Source organism: Natrix helvetica (genome assembly GCF_964273705.1).
Source record: "Natrix helvetica genome assembly, chromosome: 4".
NCBI lineage: Eukaryota > Metazoa > Chordata > Lepidosauria > Squamata > Natricidae > Natrix > Natrix helvetica.
Window position 1 is genome coordinate 169,932,366 of NC_138550.1, and position 23,425 is coordinate 169,955,790.

General features: G+C 45.3%; 1 protein-coding gene across 2 annotated transcripts in view; it reads right to left on the reverse strand.

Annotated features, from left to right (window-relative positions):
- Nucleotides 1–825: 825 nt before the first annotated feature.
- TOP1MT (DNA topoisomerase I mitochondrial) overlaps nt 826–23,425 on the reverse strand; it is a 29,415-nt gene continuing 6,815 nt past the window's right edge. For both annotated transcript variants that reach the window (XM_081951959.1, XM_081951960.1), the window contains 13 exons: nt 20,894–21,009; nt 20,523–20,644; nt 18,683–18,805; nt 18,126–18,313; nt 16,673–16,817; nt 15,204–15,347; nt 13,011–13,196; nt 10,103–10,171; nt 8,775–8,889; nt 7,311–7,438; nt 4,597–4,691; nt 3,700–3,849; nt 826–1,155 (listed from right to left, as the gene is read on the reverse strand). In XM_081951959.1, coding sequence (XP_081808085.1) covers nt 1,053–1,155; nt 3,700–3,849; nt 4,597–4,691; nt 7,311–7,438; nt 8,775–8,889; nt 10,103–10,171; nt 13,011–13,196; nt 15,204–15,347; nt 16,673–16,817; nt 18,126–18,313; nt 18,683–18,805; nt 20,523–20,644; nt 20,894–21,009 — 1,684 coding nt within the window. In that variant the 3' untranslated portion in view covers nt 826–1,052. The remainder of the gene's footprint in view (nt 1,156–3,699; nt 3,850–4,596; nt 4,692–7,310; nt 7,439–8,774; nt 8,890–10,102; nt 10,172–13,010; nt 13,197–15,203; nt 15,348–16,672; nt 16,818–18,125; nt 18,314–18,682; nt 18,806–20,522; nt 20,645–20,893; nt 21,010–23,425) is intronic.

Here is a 23,425-nt window from a genome sequence, read left to right on the forward strand (position 1 = left end):
GGTGACACATCTTTCCCTGAACTAGAGGTCCTCTAGATGTAAGGAATTGTTCCAAGGATCTTCAGCTTCTGTCTTTTGCGTTGGTGGTCCACCATATCTCAAGGGCATCAAGAACTTGGCCGTCACTGAACAGCAGTGAACAAGAACTCAAGAAGTTGAGTTTTACAACATAACATTGTTCAACCCAACCTTCCATTGAGAAGTAGCTTTTCCTGAAAGTCTTTGGGAAAGAAGCTGAAGGTTCAGTTCAAGACAGCTGGATCTCCTCATACCATGATCATCCCTGAGAAACCTATATAAACATATATATTTGTTTTTGTAGATTTTCACGGGTGTAGGTATGCTGGTTTTGTTGTATTCGGGTCTTTTCCCGTGTAAGATTGAGATTGTCTTTGCAACGTTTCGGCAGGATCACACCTGCCATCTTCAAGCTGTGGGCTTAAAATATATATATATGGCTTATATATATATATATGAGTAGCATTGGTTCTCCATCCTGGTCTGTGAGGATGTATATATATATGGCTTTGTGTGTGTGTTTTCCAGGATAACTCTGACACGCCTTGAGCAATTTCAACCAACTTCGTACACAGATGATTTACTCTCTGGAAAAAAATACTGTGAGGGTAAGACACCCCTCGGGGGGGGGGGTGTTGTGTTACGATACAGCCTGTTGTGCCTTCAAATGGCTTCTACTGTACTGCCGTAAAATGGCTTCTACTGTACAGCACAGTGGAGTTGCCCTGGTAACGGCTTCGCAGTACTCCACAGGGGGACTCCTTCTGGCAAAGGGGGAAAAACCAACATTAGAAATTACATTTGGTCCGGACATTTTCCCCCTATAAATAAATACCCGGGCAACGCCAGGTTATCAGCTAGTAAATAAATAAAACAGGGCGGCCTCCCCTTTTACACAGAAAAAGAAACAATGGGCTCTCCATTCTCCTTTAGATGTATTTTGTGTGTGTGCAAAACGGCCCTCCCTGCTAGCAAAGGCACCCAAAACCTGCCAACGAGCCACCCGCAAGAAGCCGGGAGCAGCCTCGATCCCTTTAGAATACAAAGTCTTCATCCGCCATCGCGATGGCCCAGGCAAACCTCTCTCGCTGAGTTTTGTTGTAAACCTTCTCGATGGGCACATCAAACCGTTTGCACCTGGAGTCAAGGAATGCGGAGGAGAAGGAAGGACACACATCAGCACCCAAGCAGATACATTTCCACCCCGAACCACCCCAATGAGGCCGTCGAAATGATGTCCCGGTGTCTGGAGGCCGTACGGGTCTGGATGGATGGCAACCGACTAAAACTCAACCCTTCCAAGACGGAGTGGCTGTGGCTTCCGGCCTCCCGGTTCAACCAGGTGCTTCCATCTCTGGCCATTGGGGGCGTCCAACTAGCCCCCATGGAACAGGTGCGCAATTTGGGCGTCCTCCTAGATGCCCGGCTGTCCATGGATGACCATGTAACAGCCGTGGCAAGGGGGGCGTTCCATCAGGTCCGCCTGATGCGCCAATTGCGCCCCTTATTGGACCGGGATGCCCTACGCACAGTCACCCATGCGCTAGTGACGTCTCGCCTGGATTACTGCAATGCTCTCTACATGGGGCTTCCCTTGAGATGCACTCGGAGACTACAGTTGGTCCAGAACGCGGCCGCGCGGGTGATTATGGGGAGGACTAGATACTCCCCTGTAACACCTCTCCTGCGCGAGCTGCACTGGCTTCCTGTGGTCTTCCGAGTGCGTTTCAAGGTTTTGATTATGATCTTTAAAGCGCTTCATGGCATAGGGCCTAGTTACATGCAGGATCGCATCCTGCCCCACACATCCCTACGACCGATTCGCTCACACAGAGAGGGACTTCTCCGGGTGCCGTCCGCCAAACAGTGTCGGGGGGCGACACCCAGGAGCAGAGCCTTCTCTGTGATGGGCCCAGCCCTGTGGAATGACCTCCCCCGTGACATCAGGATTACGTCCGATCTCCGCTCCTTCCGTGTACAGCTGAAGACCCACCTCTTTCAATTATCTGGCCTGGCTCAATCGTAATTTTTCTCTTATTCCTCCTAACTGTTTTTTAAATTGTTTTTAAACGTTAAATTTTTAATTACATATTGAGTTCTTACAATTGGGGTATTGTAATGCTAATTTTAACTGTCTATATGATGTAATTTGTTACCTCCTCCGTGTCCGTGTCCGTGTATGTGTATATGTGTTTGGTATGTATGTATGTCTATTTGTTTTTTATACATTTTCTATGTTTTATATGCTCCATTGTACGCCGCCCCGAGTCCTACTTGGAAAGGGAGCGGCTAATAAATTCAATTTATTATTATTATTATTATAAATGCTATTCATGCCCCTCTTTTGGCAAAAAACGGGCCCATTTCTGCGAAAAACTGACAGTTTTTGCTCAATTTCCCCCCCCCCCAGCCCCCAGGAGCACTTTGGAGGCCTCTCAAACTCTCTGCATGCCCCGTTTTTCACAAAAAATGAGGTGCGCAGAGGGTTTGGGAAGCCTGCAGAGTGCAAATCTCTTTTTTTTAAATTTACCTCTTCAAAATCTTTGTGCGTCTTATACTCTGGTGCGTCTCATACTCTGAAAAATACGGTACGTAGCAGGGATGTGAAACTGGCGGCCCATGGGCCGGACCTGTCACACACAGGCCACGCCCACCCCAGCATCATGAATGGGAAAAACAAAAGTCACATCGCAACTTGACGCAGCGAGTTTGACACCCGTGTTATATAGCAACCAAGAAATGTCATGGTAGCTAACACTCTATAGCAGACAGCTGCGTCTTATCAAAATCTGTTGGATAACATCATTTGAGCCCTGTAAAAGTTGAGAGTATATGAAGCTTAGGGTTGAACATCTCGGTGGCGCAGTGGTTAGAGCGCAATACTGCAGGCTCCTTCTACTGACTGCCGGCTGCCAGCAATTTGGCTGTTCGAATCCCACCAGGCTCAAGGTTGACTCAGCCTTCCATCCTTCCGAGGTGGGTAAAATGAGGACCCAGATTGTTGAAGGCAATATACTGACACTGTCAACAGCTTAGAGAAGTTGTTAAGACTTATATACTGCTTACTGTGAAGCAGTATATAACTATCATTGCTATTCCTGATGTTCTCTTGGTTGTTTTTGTTCAGATGTTTCGTTAGTGGCCAGCTAGCGTCATCACTGCAGGAGACTGAAACTAAATCTACTGCTTTGATGAGGTTACCTAGTCCAAAATAATGGAATTCAAGGGAGGTTGGACTTTGTTTGTGATTATGTTTGCGACTATGGTCAGTCCTGGAGGAGATCAACCCTGGCTGCTCTTTAGAAGGCCAGATCCTGAAGAGGAAACTCAAATCCTTTGGCCACCTAATGAGAAGGAAGAAGGACTCCCTGGAGAAGAGTCTCATGTTGGGAACGACTGAGGGCAAAAGAAGAAGGGGACGGCAGAGAAGGAGGTGGCTGGATGGAGTCACCGAAGCAATGAGCTTAAATGGACTCCAGAGGATGGACAGGAAAGCCTTTAGGAACGTTGTCCATGGGGTTGCAATGGGTTGGACCTGATTTTGCAACTAACAACAACAACGTAGGGATTCCAAGCTCAATCCTATCTTGACTCTGCCCTCGGATCCTGCCACTCCTTCTCCTAAACGTCCCTGCCCTTCATCCTCCCTCTCAAACCCCCTTCTAGTTGCCCTTCACCCACCAGGCCACGGTGATGCGGGGGTCCAGGTAATTCAACTTAGAGGTGCCCAGGGCAATCTGCTTGTTTTCCTCTTTGTCGGTGGCCTGGCATTTCAGTCGGGCCAGCAGTTCTTCTATCTTGTTCACCAGTTTCTTCTTCTTTTCTACGGCACTGTTGCAAAACAGAGAGGTCGCTTAGGGATAGATTTCCAGCTCCAGAATTCCCCAGACAACATGGGGAATTATTTTTATCATTATATTTTAATACTTTGGGGCTCAAAGTCAGCATTCCTACAAATACATGCATATATATCTTTTTTTTTCTTCCTACCCTTTCCCTCCACAGGGTTTGATTTTGTTGGATCGAAGAAGTATTGATCCACTGGTTGTGACAAGAATTGAATTGGCTGGCCTGTGGAACGAATTGGACTATGTGGGCTAAGAAAGAATGGCTGGCCCAAAGTCACCCAGCTGACGTTCATGCCTAAAGCAGGACTAGAACTCACAGTCTCCTGGTGATTGGCCCAAAGCCACCCAGCTGGCGTTCATGCCTAAGGCGGGACTAGAACTCACCATCTCCTGGTGATTGGCCCAAAGTCACCAGGCTGGCTTTCATGCCTAAGGAGGGACTAGAACCTCCTGTCCCCTGGTGATTGGACCAGAGTCACCCTACTGGCTTTCATGCCTAAGGTGGGACTAGAACTCACCATCTCCTGGTGATTGGCCCAAAGTCACCCAGACGGCTTTCATGCCTAAGGCGGAACTTGAACTCACATCTCCTGGTTTCTAACCTGGTGTTTCCCCCACTAGACTGAACCAGCTCACATGGACGTATATCTACATGCCTTTCAGTGAGAATAAAGAGGGAGAGCCATCACTGAGATTAAACGGCCTCAAAAGAACCAAGATTTTCACTCACGCTTTGGATTTTGCCTCTTTCTTGCATTTGTGTTCTGCCCTGGCTTTTCTCAGCCCCACTTTTGCATCGGCCAGCTGACACTTTCTGGAGTCTATCTGGAAATACAAGATGGGTAAGCCAAGAAATTAAAAGATGCTTGTTCCTGGGAAGGAAAGCTATAGCAAATCTAGACAGCATACTCAAAAGCAGAGACATCACCCTGCCAACAAAAGTGCATCTAGTCAAGGTGATGGTTTCCCCAGTTGCAATGGATGGCTATGAAGGTTGGGCCATAAGGAAGGCTGAAAGCCAAAGAATGGAGGCCTTTGAACTCTGGTGCTGGAGAAGAAGACTCCTGCATTGAGTCCCTTGGACTGCAAGGCCATCCAACCGGTCAGTCCTAGAGGAGACCCACCCTGGCTGCTCTTTAGAAGGCCAGACCCTGAAGATGAAACTCAAAGGCTTTGGCCGCCTAATGAGAAGGAAGAAGGACTCCCTGGAGAAGAGCCTCATGCTGGGAACGATGGAGGGCAAAAGAAGAAGAAGGGGACGGCAGAGAAGGAGGTGGCTGGATGGAGCCACTGAAGCAGTCGGCATGAGCTTAAATGAACTCCGGAGGATGGTAGAGGACAGGAAGGCCTGGAGGAACATGGTCCATGGGGTCACGATGGGTCGGGCACGACGTCGCAACTAACAACAACAAGAAGTCAAATGTAGTGGACATGCAACGAGGCAAAAAGATATTGGAGAATGATACAATTATGGCTGGAACAAATGGTGGGAGATCAAATTCTGTTCAAACCAGAAATTTTCCTCCTAGGCATAATACAGAGGGGTATAAGAAGGGCATGCCCAACTGAGTTATCCATGTATTGACTGTGGCGCAAACAACCTATGTGCAGTATTGGAAAAAAGAATGTATCCCATCAGAGTTAGACATAACTAGAAAAAATTTGGCCTGTGCGGAAGCAGACAGGCTCACCCTAGAATTAAAAAATAAAGGGGAGTCGGAATATTTTGAAGCCTGGAACAGGTTTTATGATTGGTATAAGACAAAGTGACAAGACTGGAATGAAATGCAAATAATGCAATTGGATAGAAGGATAGATAATGTATATGAGGCAGCAGGTAGATAACCCCCTTACCTGATGGGTATAGGAGCCCCCCAGACTCCTTGATAAAAGCATTAATTAAGTCTGCATATTAAAAGGACTTCTGTAGCTTGCTTAGGAAGTATTACAAATCTTACTGAAACATAAGTTGCAACATGCTTCACGAGTTGGGCACAGGAGGAAACAGATGGGGTAAGATATGAAACTGCCATTTAGCGTATTAATAAACCTTAGTATTGAGAGATTGCTAATGCTAACTTTTTCACTTCTCTTTCTGTAATCTTCCAAAAGTACATTTCCAACATATTACTGTAAAATGTGCAATAATGATGAATCCGATATGTAAACTCCCCTCGCACCTCCTTTTCCTTGGAAGAACACGCCTGTGTAAACCCCCTGAGTCCAGGTGGGTATAAAACCCCTGTCCTGGGCCTACCCAGGGCAGTTCAGACTTTGCTGTGTTAACGCTCTGAACTCTGATGCATCAATAAACCTGTTTTCTCTTGCACCTTGTGGTCTCACGTCCCACTCTCTGGCTGACTGAGGTTCATCGCCCCAGTTTGCCGCAACATTTCAAGTAGGCTGGCGGCTAAGGGATGAAATTATGTGTATATACAGTGATTGTTTGGCCATAATAGCTTCGCTGCGCTATTTTAAATGTAAAAACAATAAAAATATATTTTTTTAAAAAAAAGAAGAAGCCAAAACGAGTCCTCTACTGCTATGCCAGCAAAGAGAAGTCCCTGAAAATGAAGGCTTCATCGGAAAATGAGAAGCACGCAGACAAATGCAACATAGACGGAGGGAGACTAGGACACTTCAAGGAATCAGGCGCCTTTAGGCACGAAAAGCAAAATCTAAGCAGTGACCTGAGAACAGCCTTCCTAATACTTGAAGGGCTACTCCAAGGAAGGGCGTGAGGATTTATTCTCCTAATACCAATAGAAGACACACTTCAACCCTTTGTAGCTCGGGGTTGAACTGTGACGTCGCTGGTGCTCTGTTTGTTGGTTTTCTTGCAGACGTTTCATGACCCAGCTAGGGAATATCATCAGTGTTAATGAAGCAAGCGCCAGAGCTGCAGAAGCATTAAAGGGAGGAGGGGAAAACGCAGGGGGAGCGGGCAGCCACGGATGGGCGAGCGGAGCGGAAGGGAGCCCCGCGCCAGCTCTCAGAGGAAAGAGACAAGAGATGCCACCCCCCTCCTCGCCGGCTACAGGCCGGACCCTGCCTGCCCTGCTTAGCTGGGCGGCTGGCCGGGAAAGCGGCAAGGGAGCGAGCGGCAGTGAGCGGTAAAGGAAGCAAGCGCGGCAGCGTGGAAAGTGAGGCTTCTTTGCCAGAAATGTTCATGGTTCTGTGGGCGTGGCTAGGTGGGGGGACATGTGATGCGTGTGCGCGAGTGACGTCAAGGTGGCCACGCCCACTCAGTCGCATGCCCCCCCACCTAGCCACGCCCACAGAACCGGTAGTAAAAAAAAAATTGAAACCCACCCCTGCAGCAATTATAAGGTAGCAAAGAGACCCACACAGAATATTTTGTTTCTTACACCGGCGACAAGTTAACCACCCAGAAGTCTCCAGCAAAACGCATGTGTGTCTCCGTCTCCTCTTTGACTGCCTCACCTTTGCCTGGAGGTTCTTCATGGACTTCTCGAAGGTCTTTGGAGTTGCCCGCTGGTGGTTGCACAAAACGGCCACGGCTCGGTTGGCTCGGTTGTAGGAGAGGAGCTTAGCAGCCAAGCTGTCCTTCTCTGTGGGTGCAACGTGTGGGAAGTTAGCTCAAGGACTCAAGATGATCAAGATCAAGTGATATAATGCCTTGGTAAGACCACACCTAGAATCCCGCATCCAGTTTTGGTCATCCCACTATAAAAAGTTGTTGAGAATCTAGAAAGAGTGCAGAGAAGAGCAACTGGGATGATTTGGGGACTGGGGACTAAAACATACGATGAACGGTTGCAGGAACTGGGCCTGGCTAGTCTAGTGAAGAGGAGAACCAGGGGAGACATGAGAGCAGTCTTCCAATATTTGAGGGGCTGCCCCAGAGAGGACGTAGTCAAGCTATTTTCCAAAGCACCCGAAGGCCAGACAAGGAATAATGGATGGAAACTGATCAAGGAGAGATTTAACCTGGAAATGAGAAATTTTCTGACGGTGAGAACAATCAACTCATGGAACAGAAGTTGCCTTAGGAAGTCGTGGGAGCTTCATCACTTGAGACTTTCAAGAAGAGATTGGACTGCCATTTGTCAGAAATGGTGTAGTGTCTCCTACTTGGGCAGGGGGTTGGACTAGATGACCTACAAAGTCCCTTCCAACTCTGTTAATTTGTATCTTCTAGTCCAATCCCAAACAAGAAGCCCTATACTATCCTGGACAAACGGCTGCCCTATCTCTTCTTAAAAGCTTCCAGTGGTGGAGCACCAAAACCTTCTGGAGGCAAGTTGTTCTCTGATTAATTGTAATCAATGTGATCAATGTGTCCTTCACAAGAGAAAGTTTCATGAAATGTCTCTCCCAATCCCCTTCCTCTTAGCATCAGAGGAAGACCAAGTGCCAATGAACTGATTAGGATGTAGCTGCAATTTTCTACAAGTCTACTTCCCTTAGTGCGTCACAGGTGAGCATGCTGGCTTCGCACCAGGAAGACGAGTGGCTCTTCCCATAACATTATCCTAGGCCATCTCCCTCCATTGGAGTCACCTCAAAAATGGGCATCGCAACCAGGAAGGTTCAGAGCCAGCAGGAATCTGACTGCCTGCACAGAGCACTAACTCGTCTTCCCACCAACGTGGTACCTATTTATCTACTTGCATAGAACATGCTCTCGAACTGCTGGGGGACAGAAGCTGAAGCTGAGTGACGGGAGCTCACCTTGCCACGCAAACCGCTGGAGCAGAGACCATCTCCAGCATCATTAAGCCACTGAGCCACCTCGTTACCACTTGGAATGTGAATCCATTCATCTGTTCCATCCCCAAAATATGTCCCATCAAAAGTTCTCCAGAGGCGCTGAAAAATTCCGCTAGGGTTAACAGAGGTCCCAAAGCTGAGCAGCTTAGGAGGTGGTGTGTCAATTTGATTTACCATTGGTCAGTGCATCCAGCTGTTCCTGCAGCGTGATGGACGCATTGTAAGTCCGGAAGACCTTCGCTGTCAATCCATCCATCAGGTCCTGTAGATGTTTGTTCAGCATTGTTGTCTGGAAAGGCAAGTGGGGAGTAAAGTTAGAGAAGAGGAGCAGGAAAAATAGTGGCCCATGTAAGAGCTCTCAGTTGACCTTCAATTTCAGGAAGGCCCAGATAGAAAATTAATTCAGGAATACCCGTATCTTTCCTCCAACTCTCACATAATTCCTTTCTCCCTAAAAGGTAGTTGTAGGATTGGCATTAATCCACTTCCCATCATTTTTAATCCAAGATAAAGCTTACTTAAGAGTTTTGTGGTGGTATTGAAGGCCACTTCTACCATATGGATTGGGATGGGAGGGGGTTTCCTCCAAAATTGGCAACATTAAGACTTAAAATGGCTGGCTGGGAAATTCTGGGAGTTAAAGTCCAGAAGTCTTAAAGTTACCAAATCTGGAGATCCCTGGAATAGAAGATCATGACACTTTGAATTGAAATGCAAATGCATGTTTTTTTTTAAAAAAAAAAACCTATTCTACATAATTACCGTATTTTACAGAGTGTAAGACGCTCCGAAGTATAATTTGGGGAGGAAAACAAGAAAAAAAAATCTGCCGAGGCCAAAAATGGGATCCGGAGGGTGAAAATGGGGCGCGCGGAGGCAGCAATTGGCAATGGCAATCCCTGCAGCCTGAAACAGCTGATGGTCGGGAGGCCGATCCAACCAACAATCAGCTACTTGTGCTAATCAGGCTGTGCTGAAGCTGAACAGGCTGTTCACTGTTTTCTGCAAGGAGGCAAATTGCTGTGGGCCAGCCAGCGAGTGGGCAGGGCTACATTCGGTGTGTAAGACGCACCCAAATTTTCACCCTTTTTTAGAGGAGAAAAAAGTGTGTCTTATACTCCGAGAAATATAGTATGTTGAATCTTTAACTTCTTCCACTGTAGAACCCCAAACTATATACATTAGATCCTAGTTAATCTCCAGTCACCACCATCCAGAAGAGCTGAAGCAGCTTCTTGGATGAAAAGCAAAAAGTCTTCAGAGAAAAAACAAGTAAGTCCAGTTGCCTCTTGAAAAAAAGACCTCTGAATTAGATCCCCATGTGTTTAAGCAAACTGAGCCATCAAATAATTTCACATCAACATGCCCTGGATTCAATGATGGACCTCATCATTCCGTCTCCTTCAAACCTAACGAAGTAGGAGAATATAAATGTACTCTCCGAAGGAAAACAAGGAAGACAGCCAGGAGTACAAAATTCAAGACAGTCAACGTGCACTTACAGAAAGCTTATCGAAGAGGCTGTCCCCCGGTTCTTTCTCCTCCATGAACAACTGCAAGTTCTTGAACACCTTACAGCAAAGACAGATTTTGTCAGAATATTCATGAACTGGAGTAGGACATAGCAACAGGTCAGCCATTGGGGGCTGGCTGGAATAGGAGGACGTGGTAACAAGGACAGCCCATATATACGTAGGCATGGCAAGTGGGAACTATTTGGTGACTGAGAGGCATGCCAGATGGCTTGGAGCCTGGGTGTGGCTTACCTACGTAGCTCTGAGTCTGTGCAAGAGAACTAATCTAGTCTGTATTAAGCTCTGAACTCTGAACTGAAAGCCAATCTCTCCTTTGCCTGTGTTTTGCCTGTAACTACTACCACGTTGGAGAATCCACTATTGGTATTGTACATTTACTCATGTGTTATTATGTATATAAAGAAGTTAATGAATCCTGCTGAATCAGTTATGCTTTCTGGATTTGATTTCTGCCACAAACTGACAGATTTCACAATAAGGCCCTCAAAAAAATTACAGCAACAGAAGGTGCAGAAATGGATAGATTAACACTTGCAATTAAGGAAAAGGAACGAGCTGAATATTTTATAATATGGGATGTATTTTATCAATGGTTAGATAACAAAAACAGAAGTTAGAAACATGGAAATGTAAGAAAAAGATTAATGAAATAAGGGAGATAGAAAAGTAAATATCACGATTATTATTTTTATTGTTATAGAATTTCAGTGTTGTTAATATTTTTGTAAACATTATGACCATCCTTCAAACTATTTGCACCCACACAACACATTAATTGAAAATGGAATTTATGTGTTAAAAAAATAAAAAAAAACTTAATAAAAGTAAATAAAAAAATAAAAAAATTCAGAAAACGGGAGAAGTGCAGATCAGATTATCTCCCAGAAGATGGGAGGCCTCAAAAGAAAAAGGCATGTATCTTCTGGAAATCTTCAACTTTGGATTCTAGATATTGTAGAGGAAAGCTGCAATATCGAGCAAGGTGGAATGTGTTCTGACCCAATCTTCCTTAAACAGCAAGAAGCGGAGTTTTGGTCCCGGCAAAACCCCTTTTATTTACATGACTGTGAATTCCTTTCATTCACAGTCTGCAAGGCTTTCGCAAACAGCCTTTCAGAGGAATGTTTATCAACACGAACCTTATCTCGCTTGGAGAGCTGCCAGATAACTAGTTTCCAAACGCAGAGAAAGGCAACACTTGGCACAGAGTCTCTTACAGTTACAAATAGAACTTTCCACTCTTGACATGACCGAATGAATGGTTTCCTGCAAAAGCCCACTCCCCATTTGCTCCTCTTTTATTTCCTATAGGAAGGGCCAATCACCTCCAAGGCTTTACTCCCAAGTCGACCCTGCTTTCTTAGTTGTTCTTGTCTTCTGGGAACAGGCTGTTCCTCTGCCTCGCTGCTATCTAACTCCCTCTCTGCCTCTGATGCAGATCCCTCGTCCGAGCCTTCCCCAGACTCAAGGACTGGCCCATGTTCCTCCCCAACCTCCTCACTCTCCGAGTCTGCTGTCAGTTACACTGACCGCCGGCAGGCCACAACAGAAAAGATACCCTCTTGCAGAGAGACAATGGGTAGCAATGAATAATGTTAGAGCAGCTAAGCTGATAAAGAAATTCCATTCTAGATACCCTGAACGACCCAGGTGAGGGGGGAAGATTAGGTGATTAAAATCATTTCTATATGTATATTTCCAGATCCATTCTTCTTTCAGGGGGGAGGGCAGGGGGGAGGCATGTCAAGTGTGAAACGTTGGCAGCTACGTGTCTCTTCTTTTCAACTTGCCGTTAGAGTAAGGGGAGGAGGTGTTGCTTTAGAAAAGGTTAGATGGAGAAACGAAACCTCCACTGTTCTGCTGAAGACGGTGAGAGCCTGAAACCTTTTCAAGGACATCGTAGCAGGTGTTCGCGTTGAAGCAGACGGTTCCCGTAACAAAGTGAACTTGTTCCCATGGACTAGGTGAGAGGTTGGGCTGGGGAAATTATTGTTTAATTCTACGAACTGGTGTCTGGGAATTTCAGAGTTAGTTTTGCTTCGACGTTACCCTGCAGTGTATTCAATAAACAGTAAGATTTTTGGGAAACGGAATGAAAGGGGAGTTTCATTTGGATTTTTGAGCTGGATCTTGACAGTTTGCTACATAGAGTTCCAGTCCTGATAGACTCTAAATTATGTACAAATCCATAAATGAAACGGGAAATCAATAAAATCCCAAATAAATAGGACGCCGTAATATAATTGCAATACAGTAGTCCAGGAGATTACATTAAATGTCTTTAGGCAGCCACGTTCTTCTCTAATCTGTTCTGGGCTTTGAAGGCCTTACAGGACAAGGAGAATTTTGCAACGTTCTGAACAATTATCCAGGTCAGGCCTGGTAGGCAATAGATCCCAAATAGCTCTGGTGCATTTCCATTGCAAAGTATTAGAACCGTGAAGGCGAACCTATGGCACATGTGCCACAGGTGGCACATGGAGCCATCTCTTGAGGGAATGCGAGCCCTTGCCCTATGTCAGCTCCAGCACCCATGCGCTGATTTCCGGCCTCCCCAGAACGCCAGGGGAGTCCGTTTTAGCCCTCCCCAGGCTCTAGAAAAGCTTCCGGAGCCTGGGGAGGGCGAAAAAGGGGCCTACCGGAAGTTCGGAAATGGACCAGAGGTTTGCAGGAGGCCATCACAGCCGGAAACGGAGCTCAGGAATCCATTTTGCTGGCAGAGACACTTTGGCCCGGTCCTTCACTGATTCCAGGGTGGCCCCGCAGGCCAGATCTAAACACTCCGTGGGCTGGATTCGGCCCCAGGCCTTGAGTTTGACACCTCTGGCCTAAGCTCTCCGGGTTATGCTCTTTGGAAGCGCCTCTCCTAGCTCACCTGCTTCTCCACGGAGACCTTGTTGTAGTAACGGATGCAGTCCTTGCCCAGGAAGTCAAACTCCACCACATTCTCCTTGCCGCCCTGCCGTGAGTGCAGAGCGATGTGCTCTACTCGCAAAGAGCAGCAGCCCACCGTGTCGGCCGTCTCCCCTTCCTCTTTCTCATTCCCCGCCCTCAGGGCCAGCTGGAAGGAGACAAAGAAGGGTGATCGTTTACTTTATCGTCATTGCGCCTCGTACAACGAAACTAAATGCTGCCTTTAGTGTACATCATACATTAAAAAAACACACACACACACAAACACTCATCCTTCACATTCTACACAATTGAATTAAAAGCCCCTGATATGGCATTAATATTGCACTATACAGCAGAATTCAATAGAGTTCCTGCCCTGGGATAGAAGCTGTTTTTCAGCCTGTTTGTCCTTAGTTTTTATTGCCCTGTACCGGCTGCCAGATGGTAATAGTTCAAAAAAAAAAAGGGTGCCCAGGGTGAGATGGAACTTTAAAAATGTTTTGAACTTTCTCACCGTAGCTATAAAGCTCTTCCAAAGAGGGGAGGGGGCAACCCATGATCCTCTGGGCAATGATGTTGACCCTCTGGAGCACTGTTTTATCTGCCACTGTGCCATTGGCAAACCATACACAGGTGCAGTAAGTTAAAATACTCTCTGTGGTGCAGCGGTAGAAGGTCACCAGCAGTTTTTCGTTCAGTTGTTGTTTCCTGAGAAGTCCCAGGGAGTATAATCTCTGCTGGGCCCTTTTGACCAGGGCTGCAATGTGAGTTGTCCCAGGTGAGGTCCTCTTTTATGACAACACCCAGAAACTTAAAACTGGCCACTTGCTCCACTCGGTCTCCATGGATAACCAAGGCTGGATGTCTGATCTATTCCTTCTATATGTCAGGCCTGCAGACATCCTTTCTTGTGGGTCTTTGGCCTGCCACACTTTCTATTATTCTACTTTGCATTTTCTATGGTGGGAAAATGGGAGGGGGGATTGTAGGGAGTGAGATGCCATGTAGCCATAACAACATTCTTTCTAGAAAGCCAAGGTCATCCTTTGTCTCTGCACCTGACCAGAACTGGATGGGTGGAAAGTGCCAGCGTGGCAGTGGGAGATTGGACCATGGGATGGACTGGTGGGTGTGGGGGAAAGATCTTGAACTTTCAACTGGGTGGGGAAAACAGGGAAGCTTTCAGATTCGGGTTTCCCCAGATGTGCCAACGTGGCTCTCTTCATAAATTGGAACTCTGAGCAATCCTTTGCCTCCGACTCTGATTTACTTTTGGATCCTATTTGGAATGCTGACACTATAGTCCACTATAAGTTCCTTGATCTTATTGGTGTTAAGGGCAAAAGTATTGTCTCCACACCACGAGAGCAGCCAAGAAAAGGGACGCTCTCAGAACTTAGCTTTTCACACACGTGTGTAGTATCTTTTATTTTATTTTTTGATGCACCTTTTTACTGCTTTGATTGTTTGGGGGTTTTAAGTACTAGAAGGGGGTGGGGATTGCAAGGAAGGGGAGAAAGAAGAGGAGGTGGTCCTTGGTGATATTTGAGCTTGGATGTTTGCTTGCAGATATTTCATTACCCAACATCCTAGCACTAATGACTCCCCCAATCCTTCTCTCCACAAACCCCCATCCCTTCTAACACTGACGATGTTACCTAGCTGGGTCATGAAACGTCTGCAAGAAAACCACCAAGCTCAGAGAGCACCAAGCAGTCTTTCTCCTCCTCTTCTGCTCTGCAAACCCCACTTCCTTCTGCCCTGATGATGTTCCCTAGTTATAATAATAATAATAATAAATTTGGATTTATTAGCCGCTCCCTTTCCGGGCAGGACTCGGGGCGGCGTACACTAAGACATATATAAACATACATATATACAAAGACATACATGCACGGAGGAGGTAATAGATTAAAACATTTAGACAAATTAAAACCATTAACATGCCCCGTTTAATAAAAACCCAATATACAATAAAAATTTAAAATTTAAAAAAGACAGTTGGGTCATGAAACGTCTGCAAGAAGACAACTAAACTCGGACAAAACCAAGGACCCCACCGACCAAACCCAAGTGACAAATATTCTCTTCGGTGGGTTTCATGTCCACCCACGTGGTCTTTGGGAAGAGATGCAGGGAAGGATGCCAACCTCCTGGGCTGCAATGCCCTTACCTTATCGATGAAATAGAGGGCCACGGATATTTGTCGCTTCTTCAGCTCCTTGCATTTCCAGTCTGCCCGGTATTGGCGTCGGATCCGGTGAACCAGCTTCTTCAACCGACGGGCCACTTCGTATTTTTGCCAGTCTTTCTCGCCCTAGAAGAAAAGAGGAGTGTTGTGAGACTAGCGTTTTTGCGAAGGTGTGTGTGTGAGAGAGAGAGACAGAGAGAGAGAGAGAGAAAGGAGAGGAGGGAGAGAGAGAGAGAATCAGAGACAGAAGGTGAGAGACAGAAAGAGAGAGAGAGAGGAAGGAAGGAAGGAAGGAAGGAAGGAAGGAAGGAAGGAAGGAAGGAAGGAAGGAAGGAGAGACAGAGACACAGAAAGAAAGGAGAGGAGAGAAAGAGAGAGAGAAGCAGAGACAGAAGGGGAGAGACAGAAAGAGAGAAAGAGAGACACAGAGAGAGAGAAGGAAAGAGGGACAGAGAGGCAGAGGGAAAGAGAGAAAGGTGAGAGAGAAGCAGGGAAAGAAGAGGAGAGACAGAAAGAGAGAAAGAGAAAGAGAGAAAGGAGAGGAAAGAGAGACAGAGACAAAAAGAGGAGAGAAGGGCGAGAGAGAGAAGCAGAGACAGAAGGGGAGAGACAGAAAGAGAAAGAAAGAAAGGAGGGGATAGGGAAAGAGAGAGAGAGACAGAGAGAAGGGAGAGGGAGAGAGACAGAAGGAGGGCATAGAGAGAGAGAGGAGAGAGGAGGGGGAGAAAAAGACAGAGAAAGGGAGAGAGAGAGGAAGGAAGGAAGGAAGGAAGGAAGGAAGGAAGGAAGGAAGGAAGGAAGGAGAGGAAGGAGAGGAAAGAGAGACAGAGACACAAAAAGAGAAAGAAAGGAGAGGAGAGAAAGAGAGAGAAGCAGAGACAGAAGGGGAGAGACAGAAAGAGAGAAAGAGAGACACAGAGAGAGAGAAGGAAAGAGGGACAGAGAGACAGAGGGAAAGAGAGAAGGGTGAGAGAGAAGCAGAGAAAGAAGAGGAGACACAGAAAGAGAGAAAGAGAAAGAGAGAAAGGAGAGGAAAGAGAGACAGAGACAAAAAGAGAAAGGAGAGGAGAGAAAGGCGAGAGAGAGAATCAGAGACAGAAGGGGAGAGACAGAAAGACAGAGAAAGAAAGAAAGGAGAGGATAGGGAAAGAGAGAGAGAGAGAGAGAGAAGGGAGAGGGAGAGAGACATAAGGAGGGCATAGAGAGAGAGGAGAGAGGAGGGAGAGAAAAAGACAGAGAAAGAGAGGAGAGAGAGAAAAAGAGAGGGAGAGAAACAGTGACAGAAAGAGAGAGAGAGAAAGAGGAGAGGGAGGGAGGGACTGGAAGAGAAAGACAGAAACGGTTGTAACTTCAAAAGCTCACTAAGTGAGCTGTTGTAAGTACAGATCCACCTCTACCTAACAGGCACTGAGTAGTGACCAACTCCAAAAGCAGGTCATGATGGGCCTTACCTTCAGCTTGGAACTTGGGTTCAACATGATATATTTGATGGCGCCCTGAATGTTCTCCGTCCAGGAGGCCAACCAGGTGACGGTGTTGTCGCACCTGACTTCCTTCCACTGGTGACCCCGCGGAGGCCGGGGGGCCTTTGAGTCTCTGGGAGGGAGAAGGAAAAAAACCACAGGGAGGGTTAAAAGTTTAAAAAGTAAGCAGGAGAGCAACGGGGCTGTTGAAGCATGGTGGAGACCTTCCCCCCTACAAGGCTCTCCACTCTAGGTTAGGAATTGGATCACCCAGCTGGCTTTCATGCCTAAAACGGGGCTAGAATTCCCAACCTCCTGGCGATTGGCCTAAAGTCACACAGCGGGCTTTCATGCCTAAGACAGGACTAGAACTCACCATCTCCTGATGACTGGTCCAAAGTCACCCAGTCGGCTTCCATGCCTAAGTTGAACTAGAACTCACCATCTTCTATTGATAGGCCCAAGGTCACCCAGCTGGCTTTCATGCTTAAGGCAGGACTAGACCTCACCATCTCCTGGTGATTGGCCAAAGTTACCCAGTTGGCTTTCATGCCTAAGGCAGTACTAGAACTCACCGTCTCCTGGTGATTGGACCAAGTTCATGCCTAAAGCTGAACTAAAACTTACTGTCTCCTAATGATTGATCCAAAGTCACCCAACTGGCTTTCATACCTAAGACAGGACTAGAACTCGCAGTCTTCTAGGGATTGGCCCAAAGTCACCCAGCCAGCTTCCATGCCTAAAGTTGGACTAGAACTCACTGTCTCCTGATTCAAAGTCACCAGCCAGCTTTCATACTTAAAACAGGACTAAAACTCACAATCTTCCAGAGATTGGCCAAAAGTCACCCAGCCAGCTTTCAGGACTAAGGCAGGACTAGAACTCACCGTCTCTTAGCCTATTGTCTTAACTACTACTTAACTACTATAGCAAACTCGCTCCCTTTCAATTAACCAGAACGGAACTTTTAAACGAGGAGGAGAGAGGAAGTGAGAACGTCAAGTCCTTCGCTCAGTCTTAAAGCATGCTGGCTGGCGCATTCTGGGAGTTGACGGCCACCCATCCTAAAAATTGCCAAGGTTCGGAATCGCTGCCCACAGACCCATCTGTCAGGTTTCCGACAGATGCCCTAATTGATTCATGAGCCTCGAGCCAAGTTTCAAAAGAAAACCAGTCATTTATTAGGAACACATTTTGGTAATACCCCATTGCAGTCAGATCTGACCTCATTTAAATTATGGCTGAACTTTGCCCGTTTCTTCCCTCCCCTCAGTCTGTGTCATAAATCACATTCTCCAACGAGGTGCACCCCTCACAAGTCAGACGTAGTAATCTGAGATCCGACTCTAGCCAAAGGTATGCGTGGAATGCGCTCTCCCCTCCTTTCCTCACCATGGCAACTTTATGAGTTGACACCAACGTTGCACAATTCCAGACTCACTTGCTACAATTGATGATGACGTCTTCTGGCATTATCCTCTTCTTCAGCATCCCCATTTTGGGGTGATCCCCACGGCCCCGGAATAAACCCGGAGGTTCGGTTTTGAAATTCCCAATCTTCTCCCGATGCCCATCAATTACGCAGTAACCGTATTCCTCTTGGATTCTTTCTGCCTCCTCTTTCAACCTCTATTAAAAGGATAGACAAAGGTGATTACAGCCAATCCTCGACTGGCGACCGACAAGTGAGCCCAAAACTTATGTCGCTAAGTGAAATATTGGTTAAGTGAGTTTGCTCCATTTTACCACCTTTCTTGCCGCGGCTGTTAAGTGAATAACTCATCATCATCTTTTAACGACTCCATAATCCCTTGCGGGATGGAGTCTGGACAACTGAATGAAGCTAAGTGTTTACTGGCCAGATGCCCTTCCTGTCACCAATACAGAGTTTTTTCATTGGTGGGATTCAACCGGTGTAACAACCGGTTTGCTTTGCTCGTGTTTTTCAACAAGAGTGAAAAAGACCTCAGGTTCTACCAACGTCAATCCTATCTGCACCTGTTTCTCTTCCTTGGGCAAAGCCTTCTGGGCTTCTTGCTTTTCCAGAAAGTAGTTATGGATGTTGCTGAAATCGCACCTCTTCAGGTCTTTGATTTTCTTCCTTTCCTGTGGAGTCATCACCTACATGGGAAAAGGAGGAGGCCATCTAAGTGCTAAAGCGGTACATGACTTAGAAAACAAGTTCAATAAGATACCTTCTAAAACAGTCTTCATCAATCTTGGCAACTTTATTGGCAACCAGAATCCCATAGTGTCAGATTCGGGTTAATGTCGGGGTTCCAAATAGCATCCAACAGTAAATCAGAGTCCAAGGCAAAGTATTGCTCAAAGATCCAATTTATGAAGAGAGCCACATTGGCACATCTGGGGAAACCATCACAAGGTCCCTTCCACCCATTCAGTTCCGGTCAGGTGCAGAGGTGCAAAGACAAAGGATGACCTTGGCTTTCTAGAAAGAATGTTGTTATGGCTGCAGAGCATCTCACTCCTTACAATCTCCACCCCCATTTTCCCACAATAGAAAATGAATAATGGAAGAGAAGGGAGGTTGAGAAGATAGAAAGAATAAGGTTGTTGCAAAAAAAGATGGAGGCATGGGGCTGCAAGAAAGGGACCCAAACTATATTATATATGTGTGTAAAAATGAGCATAGAGACTAATGAGGAATAGATAAATGTTAAATAGCAATTATAAGAATGTATATCTATGAAGAATTTGAAAGGGAAAAATAAAAAGCTATTTTTAAAAAAGAAAATGCATAATAGAATTATAGAAAGTGTGGCAGGCCAAAGATTCAAAAGAAAAGATGGCTGCAGGCTGACACATAGACAGCATGGCAACATTAAGTATGGACTTCAACTCCCAGAATTTCCCGTGGAACGTGGCTTCTTTAAGCAATCTGGACTTCAACTCCCAAAATTCCCCAGACAACATGCCTTACTTTAAGACGTATGGACTTCGATTCCCAGAATTGGTCTAGCCAGCATGACTACTTTGAGAAGTGTGGACTTCAATTCCCAGAATCCCCTAGCCAGTATAAGCACTTGAAGAAGCAGATATAAAAGAAAGAGTTACCAAAAAGGATTTCTACGCCAGGTCTCTCCAAACTTTGCAACTTTAAGACTTGTGGAATTGAAGTCCACAAGCCTTAAAGTTGAATTTCGGACTTCAATTCCACAAGTCTTAAAAGTTGAATTCTGGAACTTGAAGTCCACAAGTCTTAAAGCTGAATTCTGGGAGTTGAAGTCCACAAGTCTTAAAAGTTGAATTCTGGGAGTTGAAGTCCACAAGTCTTAAAAGTTGAATTCTGGGAGTTGAAGTCCACAAGTCTTAAAGTTGAATTATGGGATTTGAAGTCCACAAGTCTTAAAGCTGAATTCTGGGAGTTGAAGTCCACAAGTCTTAAAAGTTGAATTCTGGGAGTTGAACTCCACAAGTCTTAAAGTTTAATTCTGGGAGTTGAAGTCCACAAGTCTTAAAAGTTGAATTCTGGGAGTTGAAGTCCACAAGTCTTAAAGTTGAATTATGGGACTTGAAGTCCACAAGTCTTAAAGTTGAATTCTGGGAGTTGAACTCCACAAGTCTTAAAGTTGAATTCTGGGACTTGAAGTCCACAAGTCTTAAAAGTTGAATTCTGGGAGTTGAACTCCACAAGTCTTAAAGTTGAATTCTGGGACTTGAAGTCCACAAGTCTTAAAGTTGCCAAGTTTGGACACTGTGTCCTAAGCAACCTTATCTATCTGTCCGCTGCACCTTTCCATCATTCTGCTTTTGGGGGGAAGGGAGGGGCACTTCCGCTATAACAATCTCCCAAATAGCCCCCCACCCCAGTGGATACCTGCATCCAGTCACAGAAAAAATTGTCCCGGAAAATCTTCTTGCGTGCATAATCGTGGTTCAGCACCTTGGCGAAAAACGTCGCCACTTCCTCAGCGGCCCGGCTAAGTTTCATCGGCCTGCCTACAACAGAAGGGGATGACCAAGCAGTGATCAGGTGGGGGTCCTGGCTATCCTTCCATCCCAGTAAGGGCCAACTCTTCTCTCCACCCATCTACGAAGCTCAGGAGATGCCACCACACACCCAGCTTCTCCACCTTGGATGTCTGTAGAGATTCTCAGTCATCCAGGTCATGATTGTCCCAAAGGGGCTTCCTGAAAAAGCACCTTTAGGACTCCACCATAGATGCAAACCCAGAGAAGACCACCTACCATTGTAGTAGAACTTGACGGAGTTTGGCAGAGGCTGGTAGGGTGGAGCAAAGTAGGGCCCTTTGTGGTGCAACTTATGCCATTTGACCCCATCATCTCGTTTCTCCTCTTCCCACCTGGCGAGAGGAAGTTTGGAAAGGGTTAACATCAATACAATAGTAGAGTTGGAAGGGACCTTGGAGGTCTTCTAGTCCAACCCCCTGCCTAGGCAGGAAACCCTATACCGTTTCAGACAGATGGCTATCCAACATCTTCTTAAAGACTTCCAGTGTTGGGACATTCACAACTTCTGGAGGGAAGCTGTTCCACTGATCAGTTATTCTAACTGTCAGGAAATTTCTCCTCAGTTCTAAGTTGCTTCTCTCCTTGATTAGTTTCCACCCATTGCTTCTTGTTCTACCCTCAGGTGCCTTGGTGAATAGCTTGACTCCCTCTTCTTTGTGGCAACCCCTGAGATATTGGAAGACTGCTATCCTGTCTCCCCTGGTCCTTCTGTCTATTAGAAAAGACATACCCAGTTCCTGCAACCGTTCTTCATTATGTTTTAGTCTCCAGTCCCCTAATCCTCTTTGTTGCTCTTCTCTGCACTCTTTCTAGAGTCTCCACATCTTTTTTACATCGTGGCGACCAGAACTGAATGCAGTATTCCAAGTGTGGCCTTACCAAGGCATTACAAAGTGTTATTAACACTTCACGTGATCTTCACATCATCTGAGAAGACCAAGAACCTCTTGGGTGTATAGTTTGATTCCTAAATCCTACTTTTTTTTTTTCCTCAGTCCTAACATCCTAACTCTTCTTAAAAGTGTCAGGGTTCCCAAAAAGTACATCAGAATCCAAGGCAAAATAATACTCAAAGTTCCAATTATGGTTGCAGGCCTGACAAAAAGTATGACCCCTAATCTTCTCATTATAAACATGGAACTCAGAAACGATGGATTTGCACGTTGAACGTTGGGAGGGTTGAAGTAGGGGAGAAATGAAGGAATTCACCATCCAAAGAACTTCAAAGATGCTAAGCGTCTTTCTCAAGATTTTGAAGTAAAGTTCTTGCAGGCCAAATCAAAGGTTTGGCATATATGTCAGCAAGAATTCTATTTACGTAAATGACCAGAACTTTTTCCTTTTGGGCTTAATGAAAAAAGAACTGGAGAAATAAAATTGGAACTCATTATATATGTTGAAAGCAGCAAGACTATATTGTATGAAAAAAGAAATGGAAGGACACTTCGATTCCCACCATGGATGGATGGTTGCAAATGTTGATGGCTGAAATGGCAAAATTGACTGTTTTGATTCAAGAAAAGAATATAAAAGTTGGGAAACCACTTCTGAACTTCGTGCTCGGAGTGGAAAAGAATGAGATTTTTTTTTTTTTTTTTTTTTTATTAAAAGAGTTTTGTACAAACAAATTTTCCCCCTTTTCACCCCCCCCCTCCATACAATATAAATCTCATACAAATGCTATACCCCCCCGCAAAAATTCACATTCAAATATTATACCAAACACTTTACCCCCTCCCCACCCCCCATCTTAAAATAGATTACTCATAACCCCTCTCCTCCCAACAAAAACTATAGAGATTAGTCTTAAATTAATAATAACACATTGATCATTTTCTAAGCTAATTTAACATCTATAACTCTTAATATAAATTTCTCCTAGCCTAACAATGTTTCATTAGTCCCATCTTCTAATTTATTCATACATATATATTGCCCCACCCTCCACCCTAACCCTCCCCCACCTCCCGCACAAACCCACCCCCCTGACTTCCGCTGTATACCACTCTAATAATTCCAAACATCCCATATACTATTTACTCTGATCATCTACGGTCTAAACATTCTTACCTAAAGGCTAGATAATAACTCCTAGTCTGGTATTTATTCTGTATATAATCAATCCATTTTGCCCATTCCTGTGTGTAATCCTCCTGTTTCTGAGCTTTTAAGAAAGCTGAAATTTTTGCCATTTCAGCGAACCCCGCCACCTTCTGAATCCATTGATCAATTGTTGGCAAAAAATCTTTTTTCCAATGTTGCGCAATCAACAACCTAGCTGCTGTAACCATATACAAGGCCAATTTTGTTTCCCCTTTGGTAAAATCCTTAACTATACCCAATAAAAACATTTGTGGAGTGAATTGTATTCTTTTCTTAAATACATTCTGCATAACCCACCATATTTTTATCCAAAAAGCTTTAACCTTGTTGCAAGTCCACCATACATGAAAAAAGGTAGCATCTAGACACCCGCATCTCCAACATTTTGGTTGAACATTTGGGTACATGCATGATAATTTTTTAGGATCTAAATACCATCTGTAAAACATTTTATAAAAATTCTCCCTTAAATTCTGTGACTGTGTAAATTTAACATTCTGAACCCATATTTTTTCCCACGTTTCCAACATAACCACTTCCCCAAAATTCTGAGCCCATTTAATCATACAATCCTTAACCAATTCACTTTCTGAGTCTCTTTCTAACAGTACATTATATATTCTTTTAACTTGTTTTGGACCAGTC